Raw genomic sequence first — 18,415 nt, 5'->3', positions numbered from 1 at the left:
TTTTGGCATATGATAAAAGGCCAATTCAAAACATTAGTTATCGATCCAAAAATAAAAAACAAGCGTTCTTGTTCAGAGAATTCGAATATATATATATATATATATATCATACCAGAAACAGAATCCAAAATTAATTGGTCAGTGAGCTATAGCTATGGGAAACAGCTTGGGAGGCAAAAAACGTGCAAAAGTTATGCAAGTTAATGGAGAGGCATTCAAGTTGAAGACACCAGTGCAAGCCGGTGAGGTTGTCAGGGATTTCCCAGGTCATGTTTTGCTAAAATCATCGGAGGTGAAGCATTTCGGGGTTCGGGCAAAGCCGTTGGAACCCCACGAACAGCTTGAGCCAAACAGGTTGTATTTTCTCGTGGAGTTGCCAAAGGTTGATGTGAAAAAAGAGAGTTTTCAGAGAAGGGTTCGATCGGGAATAAACATGAGTGCTAAGGACAGGCTCGAGAGCCTAATGCTCTCTCGGAGGTCGGTTTCGGACCTTTCGGTTATGAAATCATCGGCATCGACAGCAAGCATTGTGCCCGAGGAGGAGGCGAATGGGGCGGTGCGCGTGAGGATGAGGCTTCCGAGGGCAGAAGTGGAGAAATTGATGCGGCAAAGTAGAGACGACGGGGAGGCAGCTCAGCAGATTATGGATCTTTGCATGGTGAACACCAACAACGTGAAGGGCAATGATCAAGGTTTGGGTTTGAACCCGCAAATGCATTGGAAGGATGGAGGAAGATTGCTTGGGTCGCAGGGAATCAAGGGGCGTGATCGGATTCAGGTAGGGTTTCTGAGAGACATAGATCCTGTTTTTGTGCCATGTTGAGTGGTGGTGTTTGACATTTCTGGTTTAGGTTGGTTGCTTGAACCTAACACATAGAAATGTTGGTACACCCAACTGAGTAATTTTAATATTAAGTCAATTTTAGGTACTGGATTTAAGGGACGACTTCCTTTAAGACTTGGTATGAGCTCAAAGCTCAACCCTTCCGTAAATAAGTTTTTCAGTTTGACAGTCATACCGTCACGTAATACTATTAACTGATCACTTGTTAATTATAAATAGTGAAATTATTTTTAATACTATACTCTATATCAATTATACGTGAGCCATATTATTCACCTATATCATAATACATGAATTAGTAATATCATATAGTTGAACTCGTTATACCCAATTCTTCAACCTTCCCCATAGAACTTAGGTAGCATTATGCATTTCAAGCATAAGCCAAATCTTACCTTAATTTGCACCTACCCTTCATGTTCAGAGTGAAATATTTCCACAGTTGACAAAGCTATCATGATTTGGGATCTCATCTGCTGACCCTCTTACTCAATTTTCGTACCGACAGATTGGTAAAAACGGTAGCCAAATCTGTTCAAGTCATGGTGTTAGTTATTTTACAAGGTTTGGGCGATTTTGAAAATATGCGTAGATAGTCAAGCTTTTCACACTGACCAAATAGTTTACAACTTAATTACCGCTCTGTTTCCATCTAAACATGTTTCAAATCGAAATGTTTACAGCTATAAACAGAGATATATGAACTTATACTAAAATTTTAATGTATTTTTTAATATTGAGCGAGAAGATATGGACTAAGTCTTACAAAATGGGTCAGCCATAATTAGACATCGAAGTCATTTATGGGAGTACAACTTGAGACCTTAGATTTATTAGTGGAGAAGAATACTACTAAATCATAGTACTAGTGACGATAATCTAATTTGTACACAAATGTTTATGTCTAAATTATTGTTTTAGAATAATTAAGAGAAATATGTTGAAATATTCTTTACTAGTATTCTTGTATTTGATCCTGCAGAAACGAGTGAGTTTCCGACCAACCAATGAAGGAGAGGTCTTAACCAGTAGAGATGAGCAGCGCCTGTAGCCGGTAACTCTACTTCAGTCTGCGCAGTCCCATCAACCGCACTTTTGAGGAATTGATTGAGGATTATCTTTAAGCATGTGTAGTTAGTTAATTATACTGTATAACTATACATAAATTATAGTCAAACTTTTTATCTTCTTGTTTCTTTGAGTCCTAACTAACTGATTTAACTTATATCTGCACTCACGAACGGTTTTGTGAAATCATAATCTTCGTAACCTTTATGAACTTATCTCATATTTCTCACAATAGGTACCAAGTAAACCTTTTTTTTTTCAATTTATTATTATTAAAAAATAAGGAGAGTTGGAAATTATTACAAAAAATTATGAGAGGTGGTGCTTCAAACGCATGAATAAAAATCAACACCTTATTCACTATTATATTGAACCACCACATGCAGTAACGAGCAAACTTGTTAAGCCGAATAATTTGGCATCAAAATATTAAAGAATTTCTTTATACGAAAAGTATTTTCCAAATATCACAATACACATGTGCTCAAGGAATTTCATCCACCAATCTTTAAGTAAAGATGCATACGTGCTCGGAGCATTATAATTCAAGAGACTAATAAATAAAAATTGATATTTTACTGATGAAGCACGTGGACAGAAAATCCATCGATCAAATATTTAATTGGAAAGGGATCCCTTCCTACTAATCACCAAATTAGATAATTCGTACCGTTAAAATTTGATCCAACACCTGAAGTTAATATAACTTTTAACGTGAACTCCTGTTTGTAACCGTTGGATCAATTTTCAACGACACGAATTTTCTGATTTGGGGGATTGGAAGAAAGGATCCCTTTCCTATTTAATTTACATTTGTCTGTTACATCACATGGCTAATCCTACATTGTTGGTAACTATGACAGAAAATAAGAAGAGTTACCAACTCTTCACAATTACAGAGGTAACAAATCTCATGTGGGTTAATTTAACTCTACCCCATGTACAAAAGAAAGGGGAAGAAGAAGACGAAGATGGAGGGGTTTCCCTCCTCTCTGTGTATCAGAAATAATAATTCCCCTATAAAACTTATTAGTGAACACATCTTCTGTGAACGCGAAAAAATGCAGCTTGATGCGAAGTACGAACAGTTCATGACGACCATTGATCAGGCACGGTGAGAAAATAAGCGGTCATCGCCTTCCTGAATCGTTTCTTGTATTGCTTCGGGGAAATAATGGTCGGAGCAGCATTCTTCGGGCCTCCAAGTATTCCGGATGCCTTTACCCATGTCTCCAAATGCTTGTCCCATGTATATTGTCTCATGAAATCTATGATCCCCAAAACCAGCTCCTTCCGCTCATCGTCCACCCCGACGAGCAGCGAGTAGTCCATTACATCAACAGACTGGAGAGGCATTGGCAGAAATTAATAGCTATAACGTTCATAATAAAGCCGAATAAACTTTGTAAATAAGTGTCACTGAAGAAATTGAATCGAATAGATGCAACATGAAGAAAATTTGTTTTAACTATCTTGAGATTAACATCTAAAACTGAAGGCAAGCAAAAGGGAAGGGGGTGAAGGCATACCGCTAAAAAGGACGTATCATTCCATACAGCTCTCTCCAGGCTTCTCTTTGCTTTGCTTCCAAGAAATATGGGTTGTGTACGTAATGATTCCAACAAATTCATATCTAACAGTACCTTGTCTACCCCTGTTGTATCAGAATTATAACGGGATCGAGTAGACCCCTTGAGATCATATACCCTTGAAATGTTTCTTTTGAAGAAAAGGTTCTCCATCACCATCAAATCCATTTTAGTTTCCTTCCCACCTTTCAGCTGTTTAACAGTGACCTGCCAATACACCAGTATAATACGATCACACGAATATTTAAGCTACTACTCACTACTGACCCGTACAGACATAACATAACAATGAAACAGAGTAAAAAAATATAAAAATAAAGAATCAGAGAAGAAGCCTTACCTGATATATACCAAGAACCTTGGCAAGACAAGTTGGACTTCCTGAGTTAAGGGAATCTGTCAAATAATTAAAATACTCAGGTGCATATTCCTGAAAGGATTCCAATTCCGTCTTTGTGACTTGTTTTATGATGAATCTATCATCCAGAGATTTAGCAAAATATACATTGCTCTTTCCCCCTTGTGCACTCCACCTCTGGCAGCGGCTCAAAGATCGTACAAAATCCACTTCACTGGGGCAGCACTTTTTCCTAAGAGAGTCAAACTGCTTTGCAAAATAACAAGTCACAGAAAATCTCACTTTTCCTACCCCATTTGAGGACTCGTCCCCGAAAGATATCCTCAAATGTGGAGATCTTTTGGCATCTGCAAACAGGTTGCCCATGGAACCTGAAGCATCTTCAGATCCATAATTTCCATAATGGATGTAATCCAAGTCCATAGAACCAAAAGACTGCCAGGGTGAAAAGATAGAAGCTGCAGAATCTTCTTTAAAGCTTTCATGAATACTCCAGCCTGCCTGATGCTCGTTCAAATTATCAGCAACCCAGTCCTCATAATCCTTGGAACTAAGGGCATATGAGATTATGCTAGTGGGTTCGCTATCATAAACACCAACGACTATGTCATTGCTGCTTGTCTGGGAAAGCAGCAACCGAACCCCATCAGCTATTTGAGATGCAGAGGAGACAAATGAGGGTGTGGAATTGAGTATTGAATCCAACTTTTGTGCCTCGCGTGGCAATGCCTGGGAAAGAGTCCTTCTTACACTAGAAACAGGATCTCTCACCATACTCCTGTAATCTCCAGACGCGTGGAATGATCTAAGTGTCGACAAATGCAATGAAGAAGGGGGCAATCCCTTCCTAATCCTGTCTCGGAATCTTAGGGCAGAATCAAAAGAGTGAACTCTCACTGGCGACATTAGCCTCCTAAGAGGGGGATCATCATTTTGACTAGTATGCTTGACAGCACGAGCTTGAACTTCAGTCAAATGTGATGTACCAAGTGGTTGAGCTTTCACCACAAGTTGATCAGTCCCAGTCCATGCAGAATCTATTCTCTCAGACAGTGTAGATTTAAGGGAGGAAAAGCCTTTGCAGGATGTCTTATTAACAATTTCCTTATCTGAATGCATCTCGTCGTCTCGGCTATAATGGTGTGATACGCCTTCAGAAGGTTCAAGTGGTGGTACATTAGGTTCTTTATCTGTTGGTAGATCATTGCCGGGAGGCACTTGGAATTTTGAAGACTCAGACACATGATCTTCATGGCCATAGTCAAGACTGACATCCTTACCAGATGGATCACTTATCAACTCTTGCAGGTGGGCAAAAGATACATCCTCATCAGTAGCCATGGAAACAGGAGTCCTTTTAAGCAGTGAGTCCAATGAATATAGCTGGCGATCCCAAACATGAGAACCAATTAAAAGAGAACGTCTCAAGCGATTTAGCTCCAGAACGTCTACAACAGGCATTTGTCCTGGTTCAGAAGTCTCCACAAAAGCAGGTTGCAGAAAACCCTATTGAAAAAGCAAGTAGACTAGATTAGGAAAACAAAGATTCCACAAAGGGTAAACATGAACCATGGACCAGGAAACATGTGATACCAATCATAGTCACATGCGATACTCAATTTTGCACTTACAATGTAGTCATTTCTTTCCTTCTTAAGCAGATCTTTCAGCTCCAAGATGTGGTGCTGTAATTCAATTGTACCTGACATTTCACATCCAAAAGATCTATTTTTCTCCTCCATGCAGTCGAGTACATCAGATATCTCTGCATATATGGTTTCCATTTTTCCCATAAGCTGCAAAACAATCCAGGTTATTAGAATTGAAATCTCATAACCAGCAGTTACAAAACTTGTTCATCATTCACCACCCATCAAGAGATTATTCAAGAATTAGATTAAAATTCTTAAAAGCACCTCTGTTGCCTCTTTTCTTATCCACTCTGGTTGGACTTGGCCATTGAATTCAAGAACTGAAGGGGGCAAATGGACTGAAAGAATATCAATTGCGGAATATCGGAAGAACGCAACCATGCTTCCAAACCTGTAATACAAGTCATTTTTTCAAAATAAGATCATTTAGTACACTAAAAGTAATAACACTCCAAATCTATTAGTACTTACCCATAGTAACGAAGACAATCCCGTTGTAATGAATGGCCACAAGTAGCAACACGATTCGCAGTTGCATGATTTGAAAAGCTCAGTTCCAAGAACTTTCCAAAAGAAAGCCCCCAGGCAGCATCTGACATGACTACTCTACGTGTTGCTGGTGGAACTCCATCAATATGGGCACACCTTAGACACCGGTGCCACATCCATATTTTACCATCTCTCTCCCCAGGTAGCTTTAGTGAAGGAAGGCGTCTAACATTAATGGTAAGGTTTCCTTGCTGATGGGTGTAACATAGAAGATGAGACTCGGCTGTCTCTTTACAAGTCCGACAGGAAGATGTCTGTCAATTACAAACCTTATTATTAACTTTAATTCCATTTCATAGTCAGCAAAGCAAATTAAGGAGGGATGCAGTAAAGTAACAACGAATCACCTGATCAAATAGGTCATCACGAAGATATCTGCCCAGTGGCTTATCAAAGCAACCATAGAATTTTATGCGCAGAAGTTGGGAGCGTTCACAAACAGTTCCTTTCAGTACACAATAACTTGAAAAGGATACCAATATGCTCTGATGAGTGTCAGCAGAAGAGAAGTACTCACTTGAAACTTGATTGTGATCAATCCTTTCAGAGTTTATCAACTCATTATCCTCATGTTGACTCCAGTCATGAGGCAAGCTTTCCTGCAACTCTGGTTGGGAAAGGTCTTTTGTTTCAGAAGAATGGACTGTGATCCCATTTATATCCTTGTATTGATACGAGGATCCCAAAATCACATTATTTCCTATATCATCAGTATAAGCATCAGAAGATGTAGTTCCAACCACAGAGTCACCATAAGACACAGGAAAATCAAGTCCATGATAAAGATGCCCGGGCAAAGACTCTAATCCTTCAATTTCCGGCTTCAGACCCAAAATATTATCATCTTGAACAGAAGCAAAAGGTACAGCCTGGGAATTGCTCGAAGCAAGGGAATTAGGGATTACTGAATTCGCATCAGCTGTTGTCCTGTCTGGTATAGTAACTGGGTGTCTCAGAGTCGTCTTGGGCAGAGTAGCACCCTCATCAGCAAGGAAGGAAGTTTCAAGGGATAAATGGTAAGCTGCAAACACTGCATACTGGACAACATGCTTGATCTTCTTTAGTTCTTCAACACAAGCACCCTTCAGCAGAACCTACAACAGAAACTGACAAGATAAGAGATCACCCCACCAGGCACTAAATACCTTTTATGCTTTATCAGAATGTAGATTATGAATAAATTGCAAGGAGCACAATTAAACAAACAGCAGAAACTCGAACTGTATAAGAAATAACAAAATGCTGTATATGGAAAACATTACTGTGCAGCAAAGACGCCTTGGACACCCTTCGAAAAACATCAGGGTTTTCACTGGTTTCTTGTTAAACTGATTGGCAGGCTCATGCTGTTCAGAAATTTTTTCTAACCGGAACAGCTCACAATGCCCCAAACGAGTCTTAGGGATATCGTCAATTGATGGAGTAATAAGTGCACCAGTACATTGTGCTATACGCTCCAGTAATGACCTTTTAACATTCAATACTAACGATATGTCCTTTTCCAGCAGGTAGTCTTGAGCATACGAAGATACGCTTTTTTCTACCAGCAGAACATTGGGGTGAAGAGCCTCTATCTTTGAGATAATCATCCTAAGATGATCGTTTTCCTGTCCAAAAAAAAAGTAAGAAATATATCAGTTATAAGGAATTTAATGTTACAAAAAATTGTCATCAATTCTCTGAGAGAGAGAGAGAGAGAGAGAGAGAGAGAGAGAGAGAGAGAGAGAGAGAAACCTGTTGAATTGGAAAGGAGAAAAACAAACCTGATGCAGTAATGTGTCGAAAGATGCCAACTTGTTCGGAATTTTCTGATACTCAAGTGCTCCCCCTAAAATAAGTAATCTAGGATTTTTGTACTGTGAGGTCATGCGCTTATGCTTTATATTCTTTGTACAAACTACTCCTTTTATAAGGGTACTGCACAAATCCAAAATGTTTTAATTAAAGATATAAACCTGTCACTAGCACAGAGATATGCAAAACGTCAAATAAAATTTCAAGGAAAATATACCTGTCACTTGGACTTCCTGATGCAATACATTTAACTTTCACATAATCACCAGGATCCATACTGCCTCCTCTGCTTGTATCTGGTTTAACAAAATTTGCTGCTTGCCATGCAATTGTTGTAACTATGTCAAGCCAGTCCTCATCTCCATCCCCTTTATCCATGAAACCCTCACCTTGTAACAGTTGTGATACAAGAGCTCTAAAATGCCCATGTACCACAGCTCTAAGTGGTTCCTTGTTACCCTCATTCTGTTTCTCCTTTGCAGGAAACATGCTCGAAAGGCTACTGCTTGATGAAAACACAGCACCGGAATCTCCAATATCATCATCTTCATCATCATAAGAAAAGATATTACACTCTGCCTCATCATTCTCATCATCAGGCGGAGGGGGATACCAGATGAGACCATTGTTTTCAAAATCCAGTGGCCGCTGTGACTTCTCATATTGACTACGGATAACTGATGGGTCATCAGAGCAATCATCAGTAATATCTGGATCTCTGCTCCCTCTCTCAGGCCTTTTGAAAACGGCCTTATTCTGTTGACCAAAGGGACCATCATTCTGAGACACAGGGATTCCCTCCTGCCCCTGCTGTACAGAATGCCCAACTCTACTAGAAGTATAATAAATTCTAGACGGGCAATCAAAATGATGGGATCCCAGTGACCTTGACCTGAAAAACTCTTTTCTAGAACTAACACTACTTAAATCTATGTCCGAATTGTCATCACAATATTCACTTAAAGGACTGCAAAAGTTCTTTCCAGAATCCTCTGCCTCCTCTTCGTCACTCCTACATCACAAAACAGAGAATTAATGAAAGGATATTTTGACATCAAATCAAAAAGATATATTTAAAATTTGAATAGTATAGCAGGTGAAGAGATTAGTTATATGCAAGAAATCCAATTAAACAATATTATATAAAAATGCATCATGATGCACAACCTGCAATCTGAATGAAAGCATACCTGCTAATAGAGTGATGAACAGATATTGGAGATGGGTGAGAACTAAGTGAGGTCATACTCCTCACAGCATGGGGAGAATAACTGCAATCATGGGCTTCCAAAATCTTTGAGAAATGATCGCCGTGAATAGATTCATCATTATCCACAGAACACTTGACTGTTTCACCACTACAACAGGGTGATGGTGGTTCAGGGTTTTCTTGGGGAGAGGCAGACGGATGCACTTTCTCACTATTATTCCTTCCACCTTCCTTCCTTAATCCAGCCAAAGAACAAAACTTGCAGAACTTAATAGTACTCCCTCCAACCTCATCATTGCTCTTGATGCTATCCCACTCAGAGCCCTGAATACACTTTCCACAAATCCATCTGCCACAGCTCTGACAGTGATATCTAGAACCAATACCGGTGGTGTTTGTATTGCAATCACAACACATCTTGCAACCGTTACTATATATCAAACACGCTAGACAAACACCGTGAATCGCTTGCTCCTCCAGATATCCAGGACCTAACTTTGTCTATTAGATCTAGTAGTGAACGATCAGGTATTCCCATAGAATGGCAACAACCCAACAAATAACAAGGAAGCAGCAGCAGCTCTTCCTCCTCCTCCTCCTCTTCCTCCTCCTCCTCAAATCTAAATTCTTTTACTTCTTCTAAATTTCAGTATAATCAACAAATATAAATAAAATCCCCCACAATAAAAATGGTGGGTGAATTGGAATTAAAGATGTATTTTTTTTCTTTCTTTTATATGATTTTGTTTTCCTTGTTTCTTGTTTCCTCTTTTTTCAAAAATTTGGAATGAAAACAGAAAGCAAATGCTCCTCCTCTCCTCCTCCAAGAATCACACAAAACAATATCACGGGAGGAAATCAGACGGCTCAGGATGCACAAAATCTGACAGTATTTACAACCAAAATACTATCACCAATGAAAGTGCTTAAAAATTAAGCAGCAGCAACAAACTCGAAGAAACTTAAAGCAGTAAAGAAACCCTAACCGATTCCAGAGTCCTCAAGAATGCATCCGGCGATCGATTGCAGCATATCAGGGCGATTCAATCGGAGCAGCTCCAAGTCCACCCAGTCCAAGCAGAATGAAAAACCATGAGAAATCCAAGAGATATGGAAGCAAACGACAGCATAGAAGAGCAGAATACGTATGAGTAAAGCAAAAGCAGATGAACAACCAGAAGTATGTATGTAGAGAGAGAAAAAAGAGGAGAGAGAGAGAGATTGAAGAAATTAAATGCTGGGAAGAATGAGGATCAAAAGGACGAAAAGGAGGAGTACGGAGAAGGTTCCCTTTCTGCCGGAATCGACTCGCATCTCAAGAAACGCATTTGCCTCTCTGTCACTTCTTCTTCTTCCTCCGCTTTCTTCTCCGCTTCTTCCACCGCCAACACCACCGCCGGTTGCAACTGCATCAACACTTGTTCTTCTCTTTTGTATCATCTTATATTTTGCCGCCTTCAGTTCATTTCGTTTCTTTTTTCTTTCAATTTCTCTCTTTCGTTTTTCTTCTTCTCTCTTTCTTTCTTCTTCGTTTCTGTTTCTTTTCCTTTCCTTCCTACGCACCCAACTGGTTATTGCTACTAAAATACTGCTTTTCAAAAAGCACTTTCTCGCTCTCATCTCCTATTCCATTCCCTATTGTTTTATTTTTGATAATCTCCGCTCATACCTAATTTGTAATTACCTACGGCCTTCATGGGTTAAAAGTACTTTTACTTATTGTGAATCATATTTTATGATTTGTTTGGAAAGTGTTTTTAAAATAGTTAAAAACGTTTTTGTTGAAATTAATTTTAGGTTTCAAAAGCACTTTAAGTGTATTTTTGGAAGAAGCACCAGATATATGCTTCTTACAAGAAGCACTTAAGTGTTTTTCTAAGATTCACTTGAATTTTTACCAAGAAATAGTTTCAAAAACGTTTTTACCTTAATCTTTTTAAAAGTACTTCTAAACAAGACCTTATATATTAGCACCCATCTTCATATTGTTGACGATGAGACCTATTTATATTGATTGTATTAATACTAAAGAGATAATTTAAATATAGTTTGCAAAATGTAATTTTTCTAGCATTACCCTTATAATTCACCCAAATCTAATTATGCTTAGTGTAAAAAAATTTATAATGTTTATCTGTCACATCCCGACCTAGGATGTGGTGGGGGGCGGGATGTGACATTATCCGTCATAAAAGTGCTCTCTAAATAAGTTTTTGCTTGGAGTGTAGGGGTGATTGTTAAATACTTTAGTGTTTTTCAAAAAAAATAAATAAATAAATCTTAAGATGTAGTCAAATAAGGATTTAGAAGGATTTAAAAGACTTTTTATAGTGATAGATTTGATATGATTGTAAGAATCCTTACAACATTAAAATGAATTTTCAAGGATTCTTATGGATTTTTAAAGATTGAAATAATTTTGAGAGATTTTATTGCCATTTAAAAAATTATTCGTTAATAGAAAATAAGTTTAAAAAATTATTTGTTAATATGACATTTTGAATACCTATAGATTTGTATCAACTCCTTAAAAGTCTTTTAAAATCTTAGTCGACTACACCTGGACTTCGATGCATTTTTTTAAATCCTATTAAATTCTACTTTGACTACACCATGGTTTCAAAGTCTTTTAAAATTCTAACTGACTACACCATGATTCTAAAGTCTTTTAAATCAATCTTTCCAAATCTTAATTTAACTATACCCCTAAGTTTTTCAATTAAAATTTTCTACATGTTCCTTTCAAAGATACGCTTTTTACACAAGTAAAGAAAAAAATCTCGCCCGAAAGAAAAACTTGCAACGAACGAGTACACCACTAATGTCGTATTTATATTTCAAAATTTCTTCACGTAACTTTACATTACTAGTTCAAAACGTTGCTATAACGATATAGTCGCACCGCGCTGTCCCTCTCGAATGGCCCCATAAAATAGTCTATGGTGCTTTTATTGAAGAAATTTTTTTCTTCATTAACATGGCATTCAAGACTGCGATTGGTCAGCGTGATACTTAATTAGGGCTAAAGTCTTATTTAATTTTCTAAGTATTAACTTTGCTTTTTGAGTTTTCTTGTATGAGTTTGTACAACCACAGGAAGCACTCGCCGTCGATTGGTCAGCATCAGTGTGCAGATTAAAAACCGTTTTGGGCAATGAATTTTGTTGAATTTTGGCGTCGGTATCACACGCTCCGTGACGGCATCTAGAACCGTATCCATATGGGCACGCGATGGGCCGACAGGGGTGTCAATTTTAGGTGGTTTGGTGGGTCAGGTTTCACGGGTTTTCTGTGACCCGAACACTTATTCCTTGAGCATCAAAGGCTTCTCGATTTACTAAGGTTGACCCGGTAGCTTGGCATCTTGGGTACCGAGTTGTAATGGGAAGATCGTGATGAATAATGTGACTAATTTTAATGGCGATGGTAATTACCACAAACTCACACAAAGGAGAGATCTATTACTGATGGGGATCATAATTAGCCTTGAACAAGGGTCACTTAAACAAACTCAAACTGTAAATTTTTATTAGTAAAATTTGTGTGTTGATGCACATAAGACTTGCATTATATCGACAATTAGAATCAGCTCATGTTTTCACCACGTGGCATAACAGATTGGTTTTATTTAAATCTCGATAAGCAAGAACCCAAATATCTGACTCGTGGAGAGACTTTTTCATGTATTTGGAGCACTAGTTTGTACACCATGGGGCGAAACGCATTAAGGGCCAGAGGGAGCACGTCCCCCTCCCCCTAAGTTCTTGGCCTTGAAAATGGTGGTATGAGCAGGAATTATGGCCCCGCTTATATAGCAGCCGCCTTTCGTTGCTCGATTTAACGTCGAATCAGATTACAACAAATAATAATCAACTCACCACCACCACCACCAACTTTGTCACTCGCTTCAAATCGAAAACCACCAGGAGGCGGATATAACACAAAGTTTAATTGTATAGTTGATTCAAGTGGCTCACGAAGAAGAATTCCTTCCACATGTCTAATAAATTTGACTTCCTAGCACTATGCATATATAATTTATTTATTTACTAGAACAATGTTGACCCTAAAAAAACAATTAAAATGTCTCAAATGATGGGGATGTACGCTAAGCACAAAATGCGTATGAGTTTTTTTTGGTCAACTTAATGGGTAATTATTGCCCAAGTGTTCAACAAAATGCCTAATTTGAAATTGAAATATCTTTTGGTGCTACATGCACTATGTGTGAAATTCTATGAGGACTTGCATCCGTCATTGCTTAATTGTGCTCTCCATGCATGTTATTTCTAGCTTCACCAATGCCATGGGTCATCATTTAAGTGGAGAGAAAATATATTTTTCAATATTCATCTTCTTATATTACAACACGTAGTACATCACTTATGTTTTGAGAACACTAAAAATCTCTTGTGCCCATGCATATTGTGCAGAAAAGGGAGATGCCAATTGTCATGTCCCCGGCAGTAGACAGCAGGGGAGGGGGATTTGGTAAGCTTTTCATTTGGTGGGAAGCCAACATCTGCAAAAGTGTTTTCTGCCGCCGAGGTCTACCGAAAGGAAGATGAAGCTTTTTATTATTTCATACTCTTTTGTTCTCCTTTTCTCCTTGGCGTTTTCTTTTGGTAGGTTATAGTTTTTCCAAATCCCCATCCTTCCCCACCCTTATTGACCAAATTGGGTTATATTTTCTTAAAAATATACTCAGCAATATAAAGTTCCATCATTCGCACACAAAAACAGTGAGTGATGGATTGGATAAGAGAATCAGAGGGACATACAGCCGCCCCTACCCAATTTTCCTTCATCATCATCGTCATCGTCGTCGTTCGTGACTCATGTCCATGTCATGGACATGTTATTTTGTTTGATTAATTACCTTTTCTTTTCTTTTCATGTATTTTGGATAAGACTACGATCAGGCCGTAACCGCCCCTCCTTTAGTCTTTTTCTAATGCTTTGTCAAATCAGGGTTACCAAAAGCCCACAGCTTCGTTTCCTCTATGTCTAAGAAACCCTAAAGTGAAAAGGAGAAGAAAGTTGGACTAGCGACATTTCGTTTTATTTAGGTAGAGAAGATTTTAGATTTGACACACACAAATGTCAGAATAATATGTGCATATATGAGTTTGATTATAAATTGTGAATCATTGTGACTTGTTATAATATAAGTTAACAATACGTTATGAAAGTAGGTTTGTAAATGTCATATCATTTATCAAGAGAATAAAATTAGGAAAACCCCACATTAACGAGAGATTTTAATATGATTGATTGGAAATTTTAAGAAAAAAATTATAACCAATTGTATTATGACACTACGTATATTAAGCCGTATTCTCGGCACACTAAAAAGTTTATTCAAATTAACCCACCCCATAGTACTTTGAAATCCCTTATCTTCGCTCTATTTTAGTAAGAACAATACTTGACTACTCAAAGATGAGTATGAACTTCTACTAAAAACTCTTAGTGTTTTAATCACAGAGATTTGTGTTTATGATCAGAACCATTTATACTATGACTCACACTGTAAAAATCATCTTTGCAAAAAATAAATTAAAACTAAGGTCTTTTAGTCAATTTATTGTAGCAAATACATAGATGGTTCGTAATGCTTTTACCAATACCGTTCATTTGTTTTTGAACAGTTTGATGATTAAACCACCATAGTTTCAATTGATTTTTTTGCAGAGGCGATCTTTATATGGTGATTTATAATATGAATGATTCTAATTATAAATACGAAGTTTTATAAATTGACAATGACTAAATTTGAGAAATTTTGAGTAGGAGTTTCTACTCATCTTTGAGTAGCCAAATATTGTTCTTTTAGTAATCCCTAAAGTCAATATAGCTATGAAAGTAATGCATTAGAAAAATGAATATTTAGGGCGTTTCCTAAACATGGTTTAACTTACAATACATTAAGGCATGAATTGGGGTGAAAAAAATAAATATTTGAGTAGCATCTTTAGGCATGATGTTAACATATTTAAGGTGTGATGTTAACCTGTCATCGGCCACCCTTAAAAAACAATATTAGCCACCCTAAACCAGAATTAAACAAATTAAGCACTAAGATTCATGCGTAAAAATATAGGTACGTATCTTTCAACATCATCCTTGAAAAGTTTGGTGTGCTCTTACAAAGAAATGATTCGTTCAATGAAATTAGAGTGGCGTGTGTATTATATGTGCATGTATTTACCCTAATATATATGGTCGGCTACAACATCGAAATAACATTTACTATACGTGAGTCCTTAAAGACCAAGATTTAGGTTAGAGTTCAGTTACCTGCAATCTTTTTTGGTAGACAATCTGTAAAAATCAAAGAAAAAAAAAACTAAAACCCTCATTATAAGTTTTCAAAAAGACTTATGATATGTCCTAACTCTGAAATTGAATAACCTCTCATTTCCCTAAACTTTTTGTTACCCTGATAAAATGACATTGGCTGTGCATGGATGGAAGTCCACTAACCCTATTTTCTCTCGAGCCGGTCGGTAAATGTCTCAATCAAACAGTGAAATAATTGGTGCTAATTCATCATGCTTGAACAGATTTCGTATATTTGGCATTCAGCGTCGAACTTTGTTTGGTGATGACAAAGAATAAAGCTATAAAATCTTAATGGATTTTTTACTGCTAATTAAGTAGGTAAAAAGGTGACCTTAGGGCTGGATTAGTAATTTAGTCCTCTAGATTACTAGGAATTAAAAAGTATGCCATTGTTATTTATTCAAATGTTAGCTCCTATGGTCCATCAAATTTGTTATTTTATTCTATTTGCTTTTCCTTTTCCTAAGGGAACATTGATCCATAGTAACAGGTTGTCACGAGAAGATGTACATTTATCTCATTTAACATTGATTGTATATATTATTTGTTATTTGTTATTTGTCATAAAGATGAATTCTTAGCAACAATAGTTTTTCAAATTGGCATAACTCATCGTTTTGGTCCATGAGATTTGAAATCGATAAGATGTACATTTATCTCATTTAACATTGGTTGTATATATTATTTGTTATTTGTTATTTGTTATTTGTTATTTGTCATAAAGATGACTTCTTAGCAACAATAGTCTTTCAAATTAGCATAACTCATCGCTTTGGTCCATGAGATTTGAAATCGATAATAATGGCTTCTGAGTTTGTCAACCGTCAATTATTTTGGTCATTCAATGAAATTTTCTGTTAAATAAGGATAAAAATGAAAATACCCTTAATTTAAAAACATTGGTCCAAAATGATTTGACAAAAATTTAGGATATTTTTGTCATTTTCTCCTTATTTACGTAGATTTTTCACGGAATTACCACAATTATTGATGGTGGACAAATTCAGAGACCAGTTCTATTGATTTTAAATCTCAAGAACTAAAACGAGGAGTTATGTTAATTTCAGATACCATTTTAACTAAAAAGCTTAAAAAGATAGATAGGGTTAATGAACTGTGGAGATGGAATAAAATAGTCAAATTAATCTAAAGTTAATTAGTCTACTTTTTACATCGTGCGGTTTTGGAATGTGCTTTTTCTGATATGATAATGTGATTTCCTTAAGATTACACGTCAGAAAGATAGGAATTGGATCCCTCCTGAGCAAATGGTGGGGATCCTCATGATTTACTGACATGAGCCATTAGATTTTGATCTAATGGCTATAAATAAGAAATTTTTTTTAAAGTTATAATAATTGTAGCCGTTAGATCAAAATCTAACGGTCCCTATTAATGGATCATGAGGATCCCACCATTTACTTAGGAGGGGATCCAATTCTAGAACGATACGATTCATATGCCGCAAAAAGTTAATAAAATACTCAAGTTAATTTAAAGTTAATTACTTTGATATAGCAAGTAGCAAAATGTTTTTTGGGTCAATGATGTAGTATATTGCTTGAGGAAGAGATTGAAACGTACTTCTTTTCCACTTTATATATCAAGATGGAACGACAGGTTTGGATTATTGTGAAATATATATGTATATACATTATTGTGACAGTCTACACTTGTTTTTGGGTAAAAATGAAGGTCTATTTAGAATTCAAACTTTGAGGGTCGTAGTGTTAGATACAAGTTTTAGATAGAAACAGAGCGCGAATTGTGCAAAAAAAATAAAATTTAGTTTATTCACAGAGGTATTTCATTGAATACTTGGTGGGCTTGTTGTTGTCAGCCAAACCAAGTTGCACACATGTTAACAAATATCGACATATGCCGAAGCAATCTGATAGGTAATACAAAGAAAATTTGTCGAGTGTTGTCGACACAACATGTTGAGATATCCTAGCAAACATTACATGAAACATACACAAAAAATACTTGTATCAAACATTCAAATCGTCCTCGAAAAACCTTCACATATATACATTATACTTTATGAAGAGACCCTTTTGATCTCTAAGTCCATCCGCTCCTGCCTAAAACCACAAAACACGATGACAGTCACACTCCAAAGAAGGATCAATTCCTGCTAATTTATCTGCAACATAATTTCATTCACTAAAATTGGAAACTTTAATTAAAGGCTCCCGGTGCTGTTTATTTTAACGAAAAACTACATTTTGATACTAAAAAGTCAATTACGGTACTATTCACTTTACCTTTTATTTTATTCTTATCGTTAAAATTCAAAATTTTTCAATTAGTTTTTTTTTTTTTAAATTAAACAGTCCACATTTTCGGATAGTTGGTCGTCTCAATATTAATTTAACTAATCGAATTAAATTAATTAACGGCAGCATTTCATGCAGGTGGTAGGTCAGATCTCAGGCACAACTTAAATGCAACGTGCAGCTTTACCTGTAATTGTGTGAATCAAGCAACTCATTAATCCATGCTATAATTGTAGATTTAAATTAATACTTACCAAACTTCTGACTTTGATACGTGTAGTCATATGGCATGTTTCGACTTTTAAACGAGTGCAAATACAAAGAAAGTAAAGGAACATCGCCCCATAATTTGGAGAGACCTTACTTGCGGTTCCGATATATCACAATAGGTTTGTACCATTTCAAACGAATAACGCGATACCATGTATTTTTACGTTATCATTTAACATCACGTTAACACTTCAAGATACGACGGTGACCTACAAGAGATGAAGAGAAGTCTTCTCCCGTAAAGCCGTGAGTAATCTCATGGACCACTTCTAACGATTTTAATTCTCAAAAATCAAAATGAAGAGTTACGCCAATCTCATAAACTATTTTAGCTAAAAACTCAATCCTTGTCTGCCAAATAGTATGTGCCATTGTTTTTTCCTTCGGCTGAATGCAAGTTTAAAAATAGCCTGTCTTAATTTTTTAGCTTAGTCTAAAAACTGACGTACTCACACAC

At 36.8% G+C, this 18,415-nt stretch overlaps 2 protein-coding genes across 2 annotated transcripts; one reads left to right on the top strand and one right to left on the bottom strand.

Annotated features, from left to right (window-relative positions):
- LOC126607401 (uncharacterized protein At1g66480-like) lies at positions 1–2,038 on the top strand. The gene is made up of 2 exons (XM_050274972.1): positions 1–778; positions 1,827–2,038. The coding sequence occupies exons 1-2, from the start codon at positions 155–157 to the stop codon at positions 1,893–1,895; spliced, it is 693 nt and encodes a 230-aa protein (XP_050130929.1). The 5' UTR covers positions 1–154; the 3' UTR covers positions 1,896–2,038.
- Positions 2,039–2,466: 428 nt separating this feature from the next.
- On the bottom strand, positions 2,467–10,676 carry LOC126607389 (putative 1-phosphatidylinositol-3-phosphate 5-kinase FAB1C). Its single transcript, XM_050274953.1, is given in 12 exon segments — positions 2,467–3,256; positions 3,442–3,708; positions 3,842–5,365; positions 5,491–5,655; positions 5,776–5,902; positions 5,983–6,314; positions 6,408–7,154; positions 7,323–7,667; positions 7,824–7,977; positions 8,072–8,866; positions 9,045–9,497; positions 9,499–10,676. Coding segments are annotated over 12 exon segments (5,268 nt in total). The 5' UTR covers positions 9,603–10,676; the 3' UTR covers positions 2,467–3,001.
- Between the last annotated feature and the right edge of the window lie 7,739 nt (positions 10,677–18,415).

Source organism: Malus sylvestris, chromosome 16 (genome assembly GCF_916048215.2).
Source record: "Malus sylvestris chromosome 16, drMalSylv7.2, whole genome shotgun sequence".
Classification (NCBI taxonomy): Eukaryota; Viridiplantae; Streptophyta; class Magnoliopsida; order Rosales; family Rosaceae; genus Malus; species Malus sylvestris.
Note: the sequence above shows the minus strand (reverse complement) of the source record. Positions and strands in the feature narration are given on the sequence as shown.

Bases quoted from the DNA above. Each gene is read 5' to 3' on its own strand.
- LOC126607401 (XM_050274972.1), top strand. From the start codon at position 155: ATGGGAAACAGCTTGGGAGGCAAAAAACGTGCAAAAGTTATGCAAGTT. The intron at 779-1,826 runs GTAGGGTTTCTG...TTGATCCTGCAG, and splicing joins AGGGGCGTGATCGGATTCAG to AAACGAGTGAGTTTCCGACC.